The 19,551-nt window shown below is 38.8% G+C and overlaps 1 protein-coding gene across 9 annotated transcripts in view; it reads left to right on the top strand.

Moving 5' to 3' along the window:
- OXR1 (oxidation resistance 1) overlaps positions 1-19,551 on the top strand; it is a 467,833-nt gene that overhangs the window by 445,963 nt on the left and 2,319 nt on the right. For 7 of the 9 annotated variants that reach the window (XM_084620223.1, XM_084620224.1, XM_084620222.1 and 4 more), the window contains 5 exons: positions 11,132-11,212; positions 13,865-13,987; positions 14,167-14,319; positions 17,688-17,783; positions 18,407-18,480. In XM_084620223.1, coding sequence (XP_084476349.1) covers positions 11,132-11,212; positions 13,865-13,987; positions 14,167-14,319; positions 17,688-17,783; positions 18,407-18,480 — 527 coding nt within the window. The remainder of the gene's footprint in view (positions 1-11,131; positions 11,213-13,864; positions 13,988-14,166; positions 14,320-17,687; positions 17,784-18,406; positions 18,481-19,551) is intronic. The other 2 variants (XM_084620229.1, XM_084620228.1) reach the window with 1 other exon arrangement.

Here is a 19,551-nt window from a genome sequence, read left to right as displayed (position 1 = left end):
ACAGTTCTTTTCGTGGGGACGCACACGCCTCTTGTGGATGGCCTTCTTTCTCTGTTAGGTGTGAGCCTGCTTTTCTTTTTTGGTCTTGCATCAGGGTGGCACCTGCCTCTCGCGAGCACCCCCTTCTCTCAGCCGGTCTTCAGCAGCTCAGCCCTCTGGCCTAGCCCCACACACTGTCCCCCCTTCTGAGGTATACAGTTCTAAGTTCTTATCACGGCCCTGGTATGGAGCCATAGCTCTTAAGCTTCTTCCCAGAGGCACTGCCTTCTTCAGACACCAGCCAGGACCCATCTTGGTACCTCAACTGGTGTCCTTTTCTGCAGCCCTCCCTAGGCACAGTCAGCTACCAGACCAGCAGGGCCCATATTGGTATTCTCATCTGATCTGGCCAGGTTTTCTGCTCAGTGCCCTGGACTCAGCCTGCCCACACTGACCTTTCGATGGCTCTGCTGCTATTCTATGCAGCCAGCTAGGCACCTGGTCTTTGGAAGCCTTTGCTGGGCTCAGCTCTGTCTGGTGAGCTCTCTGCAGTGAGCTATCCACAGTCCTCCTGTTTGTCAGCCAGGCACCCCATCCTACCTAGTCAAGCTCCACACAGCAACTGAAGGCTCAGCTCTGCTGTTTGCTTTTTATCTGGCCCTTTATTGGTCGCTCCAGCAGCTCCTCTGACTGGCTGCTTTTCTGAAGCCACTCTAGGCTGCCTGGAGCACTTCTCGCTGCTCTATTCTGGGACAGGATGATGCAGGGCTGCAAGGCCTCCAGCAGGGGGTCTCTGTACCTAGTCCACCCTGACACAATTGCATATCCTAAATATTGGAGATCACAATTCAAAATTGTAGATTTTTTTTTTAAGTTCAAGACCACCCTATTTAGAAAAAATACTATTCAGTGTTATGAGCGCATCATACTTGAAGACCAACTATGTGGCTCAGCCAATATCCAACTTTGGCTCTAAAGAAAAGAGTTGCTCTGGGATATATTCTTTTGGTTTGGCCACCGTCACTTTTATTTAGGAGGGAGGTCAGACTGAAGGGGAAGAATATAAAAAGAGCAGCTTTCCTTTATTATATAAAAATGAGTCAAGTTGGTGGTGGTCAAGCTGAGGAAGGTTAATAGATAGCTCTCACAGACAAGCAGAAATATTTCTGAAGATTATCTTCCCAGTCTGGGGAGCCTGAGCTGTGGATTGTTTTCTCCAGTGAAGCAGCATGAAGTTGATGAGCTGAGATAGGACTGTTGTAGAAAAAAGGAGCAGGGAACAGAGCATCAAGCTCTTCATACTGTACAATACAGAAGTAAATTGGGAAGTTCAAATAAGTAGTGGCAGTGCCTAAACAGGTATCAGAAATTCCTTTAGTTTCATTAATGTTCTTATGGAACTGGGATGAAAGCTCAGCTGACATTAAATATTCTATATTACCAAAGTGATTATAATAGTACAAGAACCTAAATAGAATAGTATTTTTCTTGTTGAATATGGCTTTCGAGCATCTGCAACTTAATGCTACTTAAAACTACCTAAGGTTATTTACCTGAAATGTTACTGTGGCAACTGTGATGGGCCTGAATTGGAGGGGAAATCTTGCCTGCCTATCAGTTTGGAACAGCTTCTTTGTTTCAAGAGAGAGTGAGCTTCTTATCCAGGGGCATAAAAACCTAGCTGTAAACAAAAGCATTATGCCAATATTTCAGGAAAACAGAAAACATCAGCCTCACACTTTTTATGGCAAATTTATGTGCAACTTCTCCTTTGCCTTCTCCTTTTATTTCTGTGGTATTATAACATAGTAGAAGATGTTAATAGTGTTAGCATGGGTAAAATGTATAAAACTATTCACTCCCCCAAAGCACTTTACGTAAAGGCATGAGTCAATACAACAGAGCAAACAGTGGGTGTGGTCTCTCTATTTGGAGTGCTTTGCATAGCTGGAATTCTTTGCAGAGTTTCTATGCAATCTAGCTTGGAAAAAATCAGCATGTTAGTTTAATGCCTGATTTGGGCTGGGGGAAGGGCAGGGGAATATTGGTATATTCTCAGTAAGAAGTTGTTATAAAATGTGGAAGTAGCTGTAGAGATTTCCATATTTTCATAGATTTGTAAGATTTACAAAATATGGTAGTCCAGCTAACAAGTCAAGAATCCTAAACCAATGGTAGTTGCTCTTTGTGTACCTTTTAGTATATTAAGTTATGAGCAAATAAGTAATTTAACATTCAGGTATATCTTCTGTGCTTTTTACTTTGCCCTGAAATATTAGGAAAGTAATCTGTAGATGACATTTTATTTAATCTCCAGCTCAGAGGCAGAGACCACTGTTTTGTCTACATTAGGGAGAGAGACTGGTTATTTTACACATTTAAGCGGTGGAGGTTTTCAGAGGTACTGAGCTTCATATAGGAGCTGCTGGGATTGGGTCCAGTGAGACTTGAACCACTGACACCATTCAACAGAAGCTGCTGCTACACAGCACAAGTATTTCAGCAATATTGAGAGTATGTATATGGGTAACCCTCCACCCGCCCCAGCCCTCAGCATAGGGTTGAGTAACAGCATAGATGGTCAGGCATGGCTTAAGCAAATAGAGTACAGACATATCTGAAGAAGGGTATTTACTCAGGTACTTAGCCTACATGGCTCTCCTTGCCAAAGCGATGACTTTTCATCGACACTGCTATTTTTAGCTGTGTAGTGCCCTGCTGCCTCCCACCTGGTGGATCCTTCCCCCACCACTGGGAAAGACTCAGATAGCGGGTTCAGCCCATGTGTGTTTGAACCCTATGATGCTGTAATAGAGGATGAATTTAAAGCCCCATTAAGTGGCATGATGACTACTGTTTTGTGCGAAGATTTGAGAGTACAGAGTACCAATGCTACATCATTGAAGTCTAAGCTTCAGTATGGATTTGAACTCTTAATGCAATTCCTTTTCTCCACAGATGGCTGGTAAAGTCTGTTTGTGAAGCCCAATTTCTCAAAGGCATTATGATTTGGCTTTTATTTGAAAATATTTAGATTCACATGATAAACATTTTTTGTATTAGCAGTTTGTGAAAATTTTCAAGATTTTGACTTTTCATCCTGAATGAGGATGGAAAAAACTTTGAAATCTCGAACTTTTACAAGATGGGAAAACAGATTCCCACCCATTTCTGAATAGCAGCAGCAGCTTCTGTTGAATGGTGTCATTGGTTCAAATCTCACTGGACCCAATCCCAGGAGCTCCTATATGAAGCTCAGCACCTCTGAAAACCTCTAGCACTTAAATGTGTATAATAACCAATCTGTCTCTTCCTAATGTAAACAAAACTGTGGTCTCTGCCTCTGTAAATGGAGATAAAGCTTACTCCTCTATCACAGATCCTAGCAAGTGTCCCCTCTTGGTCATCCACTAGGACTGCTGAGAGTGGAATCCAAACCTCCTTTGCTCTTCTAAGCTACTGGAGCCTGAATGGGGCAGTGGCTGAACTGTAATCTCAGGGTCCCTAGGCGCACACACAGGGTTCAGACCTATCTGGTGCGCCCCACCCTCCCCCAAGTGTTGGAACCTTCCAAACATAATGTTGACTCTTCAGATTCTGGGGTATGTGTAAACAGCCCTCTCCCACAACTCTATCCCAAAGATGTGAAGCTTCTGGTTTACAGTCTGATGCTATCGAGGTCATGCAGCAGTTGTGAAGCAGTCGTCATGTGCACGCACTTAGCACTAGCGCTTTTATGCTCTCCTTTAATCATGCTTAATCATGTAAAGCACAGGAGAGTGCATATCTTGCCAGACAGTAAACAGTTGAAACCTCAGTGCCCTTCACTAGCTCATCCTTCACTTGAAAGCCCTTAGGGGATCGTATGTTTTCCGTGAGGCAGGCGGGATTCTCCACCCCGTTGCCTACCCTGACCCGCTGCCACTCCCTTCTTCTTAATCTGCTGCTAAATGGCTCTGACCCCCCAAAGTCCCCCTCTTGAGTCCCTTCAAAGACTCTTGTTGGGGTCATCTGCTTCTTTTGGTAACTTTCCAAACTGTCCTCCCTTCAGACAACACTAGGAAGTGTTCTCTCAGCTAGAATAAGTGTGTTGTCCCAAGATATTTTACTTTGAATAGAAGATCATTGAGTGCTGATCGCTTGCCATTCTTTGGCCTGGCAGAGACATGGCACAACTCTGTTAACTCCTGGTGTATCCGCATACATATAAGCTTTCCATGACACAGTAATTCCATGATACAATTAAATAAAATCATCCACAATTCCAAAGTGGTACAGACAGAATCCCTAAATCATTACAACAACATCACAGATTGAAAATGTTGTTGCAGTACTAACTAGTATTACTGGTGAATTCTCCTCCCAGGCTTTCTGAAAATTTCCTTGACTTCTTTTATAAATAAACTTAAAAATTTTATACTAATACTATCTTTTCTGAAATGTGATCTCTTTTCAATCTTACTGGAATTAGAATGAATCACTTGAAGATGAGCACAGTTATGTGCTGTTTAGAGCAGTGCTGCTTTGAGAGTAATCTAGAGGTAGAGATTTTTAGCAATCAGTTAACTGCAAAGGTTCTGAGGTAACTGCCCTCCAGAGAGGAGACCTTGTTGGAAGGCCTGAATCTGCTCTTTTTTAACAGAATACCAGAATTGCCTCTCTAAGGCTACGGCTACACTAGAGAGCTTACAGCGGCTCAGCTGCACTGATGCAGCTGCACCGCTGTAAACGCGCTCGTGTAGCTGCTCTAAGCCAATGAGAGAGCTCTACCATCGACATAATTAATCCACCCCCAGCGAGCGGTGGTAACTGTGCCAGTGGGAGAAGCTCTCTTGCTGACACAGCACTGTCCACACTGGCACTCAGGTCAGTGTAACTTTCAACATTACTCAGGAGATGGCTTATTCACACCTCTAAGAAACTACTGACGTAAGCAGTAGTGTAGGCATAGCCCCAGTGTGCAGTACAACATGAGAAGGAAATGTATCTCACAGCAGCGTAGTTTGCATTTTAGTAATTTAACACTCATATTTCCTGTTCTCTTCATAGTCTCCTGAGTCTTATACAGTGTTGCCCTAAAAGTGTGATGATACAGTACAAGGCTACAAAAGGATAATTTGCCTTAACTGGCCCACCCTCTTACCATACTACTTAAGCATATACAAGAAAGCATATTTAAGCAGGTGTCTTAACTTCTTAAGCACACAGAGGGTCCCTTTGACTACAGTGGGATCACTACTAAGGTGTTTAAGTACTTCGCTAAATCAAAGCTGCCTATATCTGTAAGGAAGGAGGAAAAAATAAATCAAACGAGAGAGCACTTTGTCTTAGATCTTGACTGTTCATTTCAGAATGATTTGCAAATGCATGTCTTATGAAAATGTTTGGTCTTATTATGCACATCTATATTTTGTAATATATAAATATGTATTATATATAGGGCTGTCAATTAATCACGATTTGAAAAAATCTTAATTGCAGTTTTAATCGCACTGTTACAATAGAATGCCAATAGAAATTTATTAAATATTTTGGCTGTTTTTCTACATTTTCATATATATTGTATTCTGTGTAGTAATGGAAATCAAAGTGTATATTTTTGATTACAAATATTTGCACTGTAAAAATGACAAACAAAAGAAATAGTATTTTTCAGTTCACCTCATACAAATACTGTAGTGCAATCTCTTTGTCATGAAAGTGCAACTTACAAATGTATTTCTTTTGTTACATAACTGCACTCAAAAACAAAACAGTGTAAAACTTCAGGGCCTACAAGTCCACTCAGGCCTACTTCTTCTTCAGCCAATTGCTAAGACAAACAAATTTGTTTACTTTCACGGGAGATAATGCTGCCCACTTATTTACAATATCACCAGAAAGTGAGAAGAGGCATTTGCATGGGACTTCTGTAGCTGGCATTGCAAGGTATTTACATGCCAGATATGCTAAACATTCGTATGCCCCTTCATGCCTCGGCCACTATTTCAGAGAACATGCTTCCATGCTGATGACACTAGTTTAAAAAAATGTGTTAATTGGGGGGAGAGGGATAGCTCACAGGTATGAGCATTGGTCTGCTAAACCCAGGGTTGTGAGTTCAGTCCTTGAGGGGGCCATTTAGGGGAAAAAATCTGTTGGATGATTTAGTTGGGGACTGGTCCTGCTTTGAGCAGGGAGTTGGACTAGATGATCTCCTGAGATTCTGTGATTAGGTTGAGGGGGAGGGATAGCTCAGTGGTTTGAGCATCAGCCTGTTAAACCAAGGGTTGTGAGTTCAATCCTTGAGGGGGCCATTTAGGGATCTGGGGCAAAAACTGGGGATTGGTCCTGCTTTGAGCGGGGGGTTGGACTAGATGACCTCCTCAGGTCCCTTCCAACCCTGATATTCTATGACTGAACCCCTTGAGGGAGAATTGTATATTCCTTGCTCTGTTTTACCTGCATTCTGCCATATATTTCATGTTATAGCAGTCTCGGATGATCACCCAGCACATGTTGTTCATTTTAAGACCACTTTGACTGCAGATTTGACAGAACACAAAGAAGGTACCAAGAAGCAGACAGTATTATCTTCTGCATATGTAAACTAGTTTGTCTGAGCATTTGGCTGAACAAGAAGTAGGACTGAGTGGACTTGTTCTATTTTTGAATGCAGTTTTTTTGTACATAATTCTACATTTGTAAGTTCAACTTTCATGATAGAGATTGCATTACAGTACTTGTATTAGGTGAATTGAAAAATACAATTTCTTTTGTTTTTTTAGTGCAAATACTTGTAATCAAAAATAAATATAACGTGAGCACTGTACACTTTGTATTCTCTGTTGTAACTGAAATCAATATATTTGAAAATGTAGAAAACATCCAAAAATATTTAAATAGTATTCTATTGTTTAACAGTGCGATTAATTTCATGATTAATTATGATAAATTTTTTAATTGTTTGACAGCCCTGATTATGTATAAAATAATATTAATTTATTTATGGTTCAGAGACTCATTTCCCCAGCAAGCTCCCTTTGGAATCAGAAGTTTCATGAATATTGAAAGTATTAAGGATTGCAATATTGGGCCTGTGGTGGAATACATATTCAGGGAGAAACTGAATATACTCACACACAAAGGCACTGTTCATACTTGCTCCACTGCAAATGATGTAAATATCCTTTCACAACAATGTTCAGTTCATAATGGTCCCTTTATTTTCATTGTATTTATAGCCTCTAGAAATGTCTTAAAATGTTGTTCAGTTTCTAATGAAAGAGTTTGAGATGAACAAATTGATTGGGAAAAGTTCCAGATATGTAAACAAAATTTAAGCTTGGTAATTTTTAACCAAATAGTATAGAATTAAAAGTGGATCTGATTATGTTGGAGCTGGCTCTGCAAGGGAACAAAAGAGGTTTTATATCATCCAGTAAAATGGCACTCTGTTTACATCAGGTTTGTATGACTGCACTGTGGTCTAAAGCAAATTGTTCATCCGAATTATTTCAATGGTCCCCTCAATGTGTAACCTTCACAGGTTGCTTTTATCTTACTCTCGCCATCACCATGTGCAGAGGATACAGAAGCTTCTGGTTTTTTGACCAGTAAATTTGTACACTGGTTGATGCTATTGAAAGAGCAATGTAATTACATCAGTGTGTTTATTTTTTAAAAGAACAGTCTAGTTCTGGAGTGCCTTCCAATTAAATAAGGAGGATATGTTCCAGCTTTGTGTCCACTTCGTGGGAATACAATACCTACTACTAGCTTTTTAGGTGCAGTTTCTGCAATTTATCAAGAGGAAAACTATCCTTTACAAACAACTGTTTCCATTTTTTTGCAAAACATACCTTAATATTTCCATTTAAAAGTAAAAAACCCTCTTCTTACAGTTTGTCTAAGCCAGGTATATACTTCAGACTCTTGCAGGCATAACTGTATTGGTCAGGCATGTGATTTGTGGCTGACATAGTTGTGCCAGCAAAAGCCTCTAGTGTAGACACCGCTATTCTGACAAAACTGTTCTTGTTGATATAAACTGTTTCTCTTGGGGCTGGTGGGGAGGGAAGCTGGAATTAACTATATTGGTAGATTTGCCCTTTTGTCAGCATGAAGTGCAGCCATACTATGAGCAATTTGCCGGTAAAGCAAAGCTTTTTGAGAGTAGGCCTGGCCTAACTGAACATTCTGACATTTTATAAATATCCGTTAGAAAAATATGAACTGAACACATTGCCAATTGGCTTACATTGTGCTCCTTCCATCTGTTTGTCGTATCCACCTGTTCTCTGAAGTTTTCTGTGTAAACTCTTCAGGGCGGGGACCATCTCTTAGTTGTATTCATACAGTGCTTAGCACAATGGGGCTAAGGCCTTTAGATGCTGCCACAATACAAGTAACAAATAACCAGTCCAGAATTCAGTAACATCCTTTCTTAATTTCAAATTCAAACTCAGTGCCTTGTTTCCTCTCCACTGCTAGGCCTCTAAAAAAGCAAGGGTTGCAAAAATCCTATTTATTCACACTTCTTTAATGTGGGGTGTTATGTTTGTTAGGCACAACCCCAAATGCATGAATTAACACTGTGCTATGGCTGTGTACTTTTTGTAGATTTTCTTCTTTTGAACTAGTGATGATGGAAACTGGCATTCTTTCCCACTTTCTCTCCAGTTCAATAACAGTCCTTTTGTTCCTAAAACGTCTGACTCCTTCTGTAGCCTTCCCTCAAGAACTGAGGTGGCAAGGAAAAGTGAACAGGAATTAGGGACATTAGTACTGTCTGCTTTAGTGCTTAGCTTTGGAACTAGGTTTATAACAGCATTTGCAATCTCTCTCTCCCTCCCTCCCTCTTTTTAAAGCAGTGGGGGCAGTCTCATGCAGATTGAGCGATAATTTAGAAACAAAATTGTGATCTTATTTGGGTCCTGTCTTTTTTGGTTTTGCTTCTCCATGCTTACATAATATCAAATCCCCTTTAACTGGATAACTGCTGTGATTTGGGCCTTTTGAAGTTAAGGTGTGAGAAGGAGGTTTCATGCAGTCTCCAGAAAAAGGAAATGCTGAAAGGAGAGGGGTTAAAGGTTGAAATCTAAGATGTGGAGGAGACACTAACAAAAAATGAAGTGAGGAAGAGGAGATATAAATGTGGGAATGTAGAAGGCTTAAAGAGGAGAGAAAATAGAGTTTCAGCAAGAGAATTGGATTGATAGCTGAAAGGAAAAAAAAAAAAAAAAAAAAGCCAGTACAATCTCAATTTCCTCCTCTACCCTAATCTTGGAATCTCCTACCCTCCAAGTTGCAATGAGCTAAAATTTTAAATTTAAATCCCTACCATCAAAGATTATGGCCCCTTAGCCCTACATGATTCTTCTAAAATATATACACAATTGTATTTACTTGAACAAGCAATCGGCTGCTGATACTACTTTGTCATCAAAACCCTTACAGCCTTTCCCCTAACCACTTGCCTCGGATCAGAGCATATGGCACCTATGGTTGGGGAGAAATCTTCAACACTCAGGACACTTTGGAAAATACATTTTGTGTTGGGGTGTTTGTATTCACTGTCATCAGTAGTAGTAGTAATAAAAATAAAAAAATAACAAAACAACACTAAGTAGGGTTAACCAGCTAAGATAACATGATGTATCCTGTGCAATCAGTGCTCTGTAGTTGAGGCATCCTTGTAATACTGTGTTTCTGTTACTACAGATAAATTTGATTTATACTGGACTCCTTTCAATGCACAATAATATGTTTCTTTACATTCTGTATGCTATCGTGAATAACTACAGTACACCTAGGTCACTTAAGGCAAAGGTATCCCTGCACTAGACATTCAGTAAGTCTTGTGTTTGAAATAGTTTATAAAATTTAGATCTCTGACTCACAAAGAAATAATATGTAGAAGGGTCAAGCTGTTATAATATTCACACCAGGTATTTCTTGGCACAAACGTTTAAATATAGAAACCAACATTTTTCAGTGTGGATGGTTTAAGCTAGGTACCTGAATAAACTGCCTGACTTTTTTCAGAAGTTCTGAGTACCATCTGGTTCTATAGAAGTCACTGGGAATTATGGCTACTCAACTCTTCTGCGAATCAGGCTATGTATTAAGTACCTGACTTCTGGCACACAAGAGGGAAAATGTTGGTGATGGTTTCTGCCTTTTTACTTATAGTACGTTTGTGTTAGTGTCTAGATTATATGTTAACTGTTTCTCGAATAGCTTGATATGGGGAACTAAAGGAGAGGTGATCTGTCAGCATGTGAGCTACAAATGGAATGGAAGGTGGTCTTTAATGCAGAAAGTATAGTTGGCATTTGGACCATGATGAAACCTTCACAGGGATGATGAATTATAGTGTAAAGGGTAGATGAAATTACATGCAGTAGGAAAGTGAGCAGTGCTATATGCATGACAAGGAAGAAAGTGAATCAAAAGAAAAAATGAAAGTACTGAATGGAGTATGATAAATGCACAATCTCTGAGGAAAAAGCTAAGAGGTAATAGAGCATCTTGGCATTCTTTAACTTAGCAGCTACTTGCCTGTCAATTAGAATTTGAAATCAGTTGATAGTAATCTTTTCTAGCCTTACATCCCCAGGATTTTTGTGAAGGAATAAGGATTAATATTATTTAGACTTCAGTTTTTCAGCTTTAAAATTCTCCTTAGGTCCAGGTTAGCTTAAACTATACTTTTTTAAATAGTAACTTAAGATTTACTGTTCTAAAAGACAAACTAAGTGCTTACCTGTAGTTGTGACATACCATAAGGGGCTTAACCCATTATCACATTGTGCAGTAAGTTTTTTGTTTGTTTTTTTTTCTTTTTCTCATACACATTTATTTGTTGTTTTAGCAGCATAATTTTATGGACTGTCATATCAGATTTACTTTATAGTCATACATTAGGACATTGAGCTGTACCAGATCTTTGGTGCCATTTGTGTATGAAATCCTATCTTCACTGTATGTACTCATCATAAGTCAAAAACGTCCTCTGTGAACATCAAGTCCTTGCAGATGCAAATATCTCAAACATTTCCATTTTTTCTTTAGTTGTCATTGCATATCCTTCCCCCCATTACACTTCTCCATTTTTCTTTATTTTTTTCAACTGTCAGTGGAATTATTTTCTTCCTGTCTCCATATTCAGGTAGTGTCAGTGGCTGAGTATCACCGCAGGATCGATGCTCTAAATAGTGAAGAACTGCGCACGCTCTGCAGACGCCTCAAGGTGCCCTCTTCGTAGTTAAACCCCTTCTCCAGAGACTAAAACATCTTTTTCTGTAGTGGCCTTGATCAGGGCAAGTCCCATATTCGGTGGGTTTGTCTTGGCTACAACACTACAAGAATCCTGCAGAAAATTCCTTTCTCTTGGATATGTGTTTATACACTGATAAGAGAGAGTGCTGTGGCTCTGAGACAAAATGATCATTTCAGAGTTTAAAATCAGAGGAATTTTCTGTCATCTTTGAAACTTTGTTCTCATTACTACATGGTTTCCAGAGTGATGAGGACTTGTGTTTGAATTTCTGTTCTGGTGTGGTGGCTTGAGTTGGGTAGAAACTTTCCTAAAAAGAATGCAAAAGAGATGGAGAAATTCAAAACTCTGTTTACAAAATTAAATAAGGACTTACTCAGTTGTATGTATAGTTGAAGTCTTAAATTCTTATATAAAAAGATCCTACAAGTATTTCAAACTTTTTTGCAAATATTAAGCCTCACAACTACCATATGAGGTAGGTAAGTGTTTTGCCCTTTAGTGGAGCTGGAATTAGAACTCCCAATCCCTAAAACAGCAGTTCAGAACTAATTCTGAAGATTTATAGGATATTAATCTTGAATTGACTCTTGCATTCTCTTTAGGTATTTCTCTATTTATTTTGGCATAAGCACACTTTGGAATTGATGTGTATATTATGCCAAGTTTACTGATGAAAGCATATCTAAGAACTTTTTTTGAAAACATGAAATCTTAATTCAATATGTGTTTCTAAGTATCTAGCTAATGAAATGGTTGGAAGTTTGGATTTTCATTTTGTTTCTGAGTAGCTTTTGCAAATGGAAAATGCTTTCATGGGTTTGCCTCTGCTTAATTTAGTAGTCATAATGCTATCTTATTGATCTGTTACGCTGTCAAAATATTAGTTGACAGTGATAATGTTATAGTACTTTCTGTAGTATGTGTTTAGGAGCTTCAGATTTTGACAAAGTTAACTTGCTTACAAATGCCTTATGAGTGGTAAAAATTGTTTAAAATCAACAACTCAGACAGCATATGTTTTGCATGTGGTAGTGTAATAAAAATTAAAGAACCAAATAGAGTATAAACATTTTATGGTACTCTTGAACAGCAGTTATGTTTTGTAGAATTTGTACTCAAACGTGCCCTTGACAGTGTGAAATTTGGGACTGAAGAGACCAAATGGCATATGCTGTATAAGTAGTACTTAATAATAATTGTAATTGGAAGATGATGTTGAATATATATGCGTGGCTGATGCTTTGTGAAATTAGATGCTAACAAATGCTTTTAGTCTGAGATAAAGGCTAAGTTATGGAAAGCTTGAGCCTTGCTTGGTGCCCTCCTCAAAATGACTAAATAAAGCAAATTTTTCTCATTTTAAGGATTAATGTTAAGATTGTAATCAAGTTACTGTTATACAAATATTCCTTGCCTTCATATTTTATAAGATTATTTTTAAACATATAAAAACTATTCTGTGATAGACAGTAAATTTGATTTTTCTTAGCTGTTTAATGGATTGCAATTTATTTAACTTCTACATACATTGTTACTGGTTGAAAAAGTGTTTCACATAGATTCTGAAAAATTGGAGTGTCTTCTTTTTGCGTCAAAACTGTTCACCATCTAAAAACTTAACATTTGGCAATAGTTACCACAAATTGGTATCTGAAACACTGCAGTTATTTCCCTGTATTTAGAATAGGAGATGTATGTGGTAAACCATATTTTGGCAAATGTTGACTTCTGGTGTTTTCTGATGGATGCATAGGAGCTAATCAAAAATCAAATGAAGTCCATAAGGGTCTTTCCCGTGACTTCAGTGAGCTTTGTCTCAGGTTCTTAGGATAACAATGATGCCTAGCTGTTTATATAGCACTTTTCATCAGTAGAGCTCAAACCACTTTACAAAAGAGGTCAGTATCATTATTCACACTTTACAGATGGGGAAACTGAGGCACAGAAGGGCAGTGACTCGTCCAAGGTCACCAAGTGTATCAGTGGTAGAACTGGGAATAGAACCCATGTCTCCTGAATCCCAGTCAAATTCTTTAAGCAACTAATACCCACTTACACATTTACAAAGCCTGCTTTCAAATATTTTATTAGGAACTTGAAAAGTTTCACATCAGAATGGCTTTAAAAGTTATTTTCTTTGGGTATTGATTAAAATCTCTAGCTTTTGAGTGATGAGCATAAAGCATTTTAAATAAACTGTGTCTGCATTTAAAATATATATAACTCAAACACCTTTTTTATTACTATTAGAAACACACTACATTTTGTGCAGTGGTTGAGATCATGTACTTTGGCTTTTAATTGTAGTCAATTCTAAAAGTCCATATTCAACCCCAAACACGAAGGCATGTGAAAAAACAGGCATAACCTGAATATTAGAGTACATGTGCAAGCAATAATTTCAGTGTAATATTTAGTACTGATAGGTTTACCACAAGAAGCAGTGATTTCCCTGTCAAATGCCTAATATAACAAACATAATACAAAATTCCAATAATTAAGTACAATCCTAAATGCAGTGAAGATGATGTGGCATATACTAAGTAATATTTCCTCTGTAAGAGAATTGTGAATGCTTAACATACCTTCTAGAGTGCTTATTTATTTCCTCCTCCCTTGCAGATAACAAGGGAAGACTTAAACTCAAAGCAGGCCACAAATATCAAAACAGACCTGGAGCCTGAAGCATTTCGGCCAAATCTTAGCGATCCTAGTGAATTGCTGCAGTCAGACCAAATTGAAAAGGTATGGTTTTCAAATAAAACTGATGATAGAATAATATTATCTGTGTTCTGTAAGTATCCTGAGCATCCTGTATCAGGTTAAGTATATCAAATAAATAACAGGGACCTTGTTCTGAAGAGCTTACAAAAAAAAAAGTAGTTATTAAATGCATAAGAGACTCTTCATTGTTTTGTTAACAGCTCACAAAGCACCTTCCTCCGCGAACCATTGGGTATCCATGGACTCTTGTCTACAGCACTGCAAAGCATGGCATGAGCTTGAAGACATTGTATCGAACTATGTTGGGGCTAGACACTCCTGTACTAATGGTTATCAAGGATAGTGATGGGCAGGTATGGAAATAATGGCCAAAAAAAATCAGAACTGCTGCTTAAAACAGATAAATTAACAGCTGAAACATCAATGTGTTTTAGTAATAAAACTGCCTGTGTTAAGCTTCTCCTTCTTCATGGTTATGTATTGGTGTTACAATCATGTCATTGTGCAGGCAGTTTTTGATAATGGCATTTTTCTGGGAAATGTTTTGATGAAGCAAATCCAGTGTCAAGCCATAACTATTGGAAGTCCTCTAACTTTTTATTACTGAGTAACATTTTAGTTTCTCTTAAAATGAGGACCAGACAGCTCAGAGCCTCAAGGGATTGGTAAGGCACAGGATAGATGTCCCACCCAAAAGTAGGAAAGATGGATAGTCATTGCTATCTAAGAGTAGATAGGTAACCTATGTCAAGCAAGTTGGCTATCTCCGTACAGTTCCTTAATGACAGACATGAACATCTTAGCACCCGTCATCTTGAGGGTACAGTGTTGATGAGGCCGTCCGTCCATTTGATGTAGAGAGACATTTATAGTAGTTTCGGTGCTGAATAATCAATTCTTCGAGTGATAGTCTGTGTGGATTCCACTTCTGGTGCACATACAACCTGTGCATACAGATTATATTCTTCTGGCCAGTGGTGTGTGTTGGGGCCACCCCGACTCATGATACTTTTGCAACCCCATCCCTCCACCAGAGGACATAAGTGCTGGAAAGGGCCCAACTGTTCCTCAGTTCCTTCTTGCCTGCTGTGGCAGCAAAACAGAATTCCTGCAGTTTCTGCTTACTTAGATCACTGTGCAATTAGTTGTTAGGATAGCTTATTGCTCATTAGGTTGAGGAGTTAGTTTATAGTTTGCCTGTTGGCAAAAGATATAATATATTAGCCATAAAACAGAGAGAGAGAAATATCTTATCTACCTCATCTATCTATCTAGGTTAGGTTATGTATTAACCCTGGAATTGGCTGACACTAAATCTTGGGATTTAAAACTTGTCCCTCTTGCAAAGCTGCCATGCCTCTCGGTGATGGGACACTCTAGGAACCTTTTCTGTCTACTTCAAGAGATAGTAACTATGGTTCTTCAAGATGTGTTGTCAGCATGGAGTCCATGACCCCACATCTGCAGAGTGCTCTGCCCTCTGGATTTTGTATTGATGAAGTAACTGAGGGATGGTTGGGGGTGTGAAAACATCAAGGGCACAGGCACGGCTCCAGTTTACACTGCTGGCCAAAAGAATCTGATCTCACACACCAGAAGTGGAATCCATGTGGGCAACGTATTTCAAATAAACAGTTACTGTGAGGTAAGTAATTGTGGGTTTTTTGTAGTATATGCTGTACTACTACTAGAAGCTCAGTGCTTTCAAAACAGCATAGGTTTGGTTGATGGAGAGATGCATTTAAAAACTTAACGCTTCACTTTGCACAAGCCTGAAATTCTTTCTCTTACTGGTATGGGGTGCTAGCTTTTCTCTGTCCACAAATTATATTGAGATGATCTGAAACAGAAAATCATACCGTTAGTTGATACAGTAGAACCTCAGAGTTACGAACACCTTGGGAATGGAGCTTGTTCGTAACTCTGAACTGTTCGTAACTCTGAACAAAACGTTATAGCTGTTCTTTTAAAAATTTACTACTGAACATTGACTTAATACAACTTTGAAACTTTACTGCTGCTGCCTGATTGTGTACTTCCAGTTCCAAATGAAATGTGTGGTTGTCTGGTCAGTTTGTGACTCTGAGCTTCTACTCTAGTGTATTGGCAAAAATGCCCAACCTGGTAGTTTAGAGGCCAAGCAAAGATAGCCTTAGAAGAGTTTGCACAAAGCAGTATTTTCCTTGTTAGAGGATTAACTGGGTCAGAACTCCAGCTGGGGGAGGAGGGGGTTCTCAGGACTTCTGCCCCACAGGAGCACTGGGGCTCAGGGTTTTAGACCTATAAGGAGAACTGGGGCTTGGGGCTTCAGCCCCGCTGCTCCATTCCTGCCTTCAGCCGTATAGGGGGGCGCTGGGGCTTAAGGCTTTCGTTATGAGGCATGCCGGTTTCAGCCCCCCGTAGCTGAAGCCCCAAGCCCTGGTGCACCCTCGCACCCCTGGCCGAAACCAGGAACTGAGCTCTGGGGAGGGCAGAAGCTGGGAACGAGTTGTGAGGCTGAAGCCCCAAGCCCTTGTCCCCCAAAGAATAGATGCCCCGCCCTCCCACCCAGAGCTCTGACACAGCTGCAGCGCCAAACCCCCTGTGTCTGAAGTCTGTAATGTCTTGTTCAGAGCTGGGGAACTCATCAGAGTTACGAACAACTTCTATTCCCCAGGTGTCCATAACTCTGAGTTTCTATTGTATTATAACTAAAATATTAGAGAAATATATTTTTATTTTCAGTGTTTTCTCTCAGGCCATTTGACTGAGTTTCAGTGTTCTAATCATAGTTTACTACCTCATGTACTAGCATAACAACACACTAAGGCACCTTTCTTCCGCAAGCCCTGAAAGAGTGTATTTACCAATAGAGGCCGAAAGTGAAGCGACATGAGCATGCACGAAGGGGAAGGTTGGGCCAGAGCATGTTAGTTAGTGGTTGATCTCAGGCCTGCCTAAAAAATCCTTTTAAACATTAGCAGGAAAGCAGAAAAACCTTGAGAAACTTCCTTTTAAAAAGAATGCTTCATTTAATAATAATAATAATAAAAAAGTAGATATGCTATTTAAAAGATATAAATTTTCTGATATTTTTAGGCAACTTTTAAAACATGCAAGCTGATAGTGTCCCTTTATTGATTCCATAGGAAACATTATCTTGTCAGATAAAGACCCTGCTTAATTTAGAGGAGACTTAAAATGCAAACCCAATACTGGAGAAAGGAGATGGCTGTTTAACACAAATATGCTACAGAATGACATTATTCACTCAAAGTTTAATAAAAAATTGGTTAACTTTCTATTTAAGAAAAGGAACAACAAATATCAGCCAGTATCTTGTTTGTTTGTGGGTTTTGTTTGTTTGTGGGTTTTGTTTGTTTGTGGGTTTTGTTATATGATTTTAATTTTTAATTCTTGCACTTCTTAGTCTAGGCTGATTAGTCAGCAAAAAATTGCTTGACAGTTGCTTCCTGTCCCTCCCTACCAAAATCCTCACAAAACAGCCTACAATATCTCCGTTACAGTTGGAACCATTAGATCTTTTGAGGTTTCTGTGCTTATCCCAAAGCAGATTTCAAATCTACCTACATCTAAAGAAGTAACAGTATGCCAGATACCCACATAAAAGAAAAAGATTTCATGAGTAAAACTTATAAAGGTTTTGTTGGTGTAGTATAGATTGTGTAGCTTCAGCATTCTTCTTACACTTTTGATCTCAACTTTTTCTTCTCTCCTATAGGTTTTTGGTGCGCTAGCCTCTGAACCTTTTAAAGTGAGTGACTGCTTTTATGGCACTGGAGAGACCTTTCTGTTTACTTTCTCTCCAGATTTTGAGGTAAGGAGATACAACTCCTTTACATCTTATTTAACCGTTCATTATACAGTGTCAACAATATTGACTACAAGAAGCTATGTTTTAAGGGGTGATAAAGACCCACTTACACCTACCAAGAAAAAATATCTAGGGTTAAGGTTAGAGCAATGGAGTGGGAAGCGACAAGGTTGAAAAGACGAGCAATGAGTAAACAAACCTTTAATTGTATTCTCAGTAGAATGTGAAGTCAGAAGAAGCTAATAGGAACTGGGATGATACTTATACTTTAATTTAATGGTATAGTAAGGGCTGTGGCATTCCACATATGCTGCAGTTTGGCTAGGGAATATTTGGGGATACCAGTAAAGATGGAGTTGAAGTAATTGAGATAAAAGTTAATGAAAATTAACTTTGGAAAGATTGATTGGCTAAACAAGTGTATGTAGGCATTATTTTAGAGGTGAATTTGTTCATTGGAACTAATCCATTTACTCCTTTAAATATCTGTGTAATCTGGATCTGTGGATTTTCACACTGACATAGAATCATGGCAGACTTCTGTGTCAGAAATAGTGAGAGAACACTTGATATTCACAAAATTAAATTTTTCAAATATTTAACTTGCTATTCTCTACTTTCATTAGGTCTTCAAATGGACAGGAGACAATATGTTTTTCATTAAAGGAGACATGGACTCTTTAGCTTTTGGTGGGGGAGGGTAAGTCATGATTTGTAGTGTTGTTCATTGTGAAGAATTGATTACAGTGGTCTTTGTGTAATGTTGTGTACACACAGTAAAACTGGTATTAATTTTAATTTTAGAAATCTCAAGGCCCAAGAAGCTTTAATGCTAATAATAGATATATGTATGCATCTATCAGTTGTCGGATATGAAAACCATTTAACGCTCATTGTAAACACAACTTGTACATGTATTAGACTGTTAGACCTTCCTTTGCATTGCTTCAGCAATGGAAGACGTATAAAGTTTTACCTTCGATAGCTCAAGATATGTCCTGGTTGACAGCATACTCGCTTTATCTGAAACTGATACAAGATGTTAACATTCAAAAAAATTTAGTGATGACAAGGCAATTGAAATATATAGTAAATTGCCTAAATTTTTAAGAAGATGTTTTTGGCAGAACAGAGAATTGAACCTAGGTTTGCAAAGTCCCAGGTTAATGTCCTAACGCTAGCACTCTGACAAATATGTCCCAAGAAATACTTTGTCAGAAAAATCTGTTTCTGATAAATCTAGGACATGAATACTTGCAAGCCTTGAAATGGTGTTCCATAATCTTTATTTTTTTCCCTAATGGAGCACCCATATTTTCAACTTATATATTTTTTTAAAATCACTCTCTGCTTTTCTAGTGCAGACATTTTTGTTCTAGATTACTAGAGTATATTTCTGTAAAAGACATTTTAATCTACAGGTAATTAAAATATTAAATTATATAAATCTAATGTAGATTCTGCAGAATCTAGGAGAGGCTTAAAAACATTTTAAAAAAAAAAGTCTTATGGCTTCAAATACAGCTGCATCTAAGGGAGACTTACAGGAGATTTGATCACGGGTATTTTTAGTGAAAGTCATGGACATGTTACAGACCAGAAACACAAAATCACGGCCCCTGACCTGTATGTGACTTTTACTAAAAATACCTGTGATTGAATCTTTCGGGGGGGGAACAAGGAGGGAGACCACGGCACCAGCTGTGGGGGCGCTTTTTAATAGCTGTGGGGGGAGTCCCAGGCGGCCTGCTACTGTGGGGGAGTCCCTGGG

The sequence above is a fragment of the Lepidochelys olivacea genome (genome assembly GCF_965140295.1).
Source record: "Lepidochelys olivacea isolate rLepOli2 genome assembly, chromosome: 2".
Taxonomy (NCBI): Eukaryota; Metazoa; Chordata; order Testudines; family Cheloniidae; genus Lepidochelys; species Lepidochelys olivacea.
This window is presented reverse-complemented; position numbering and strand designations above follow the sequence as displayed.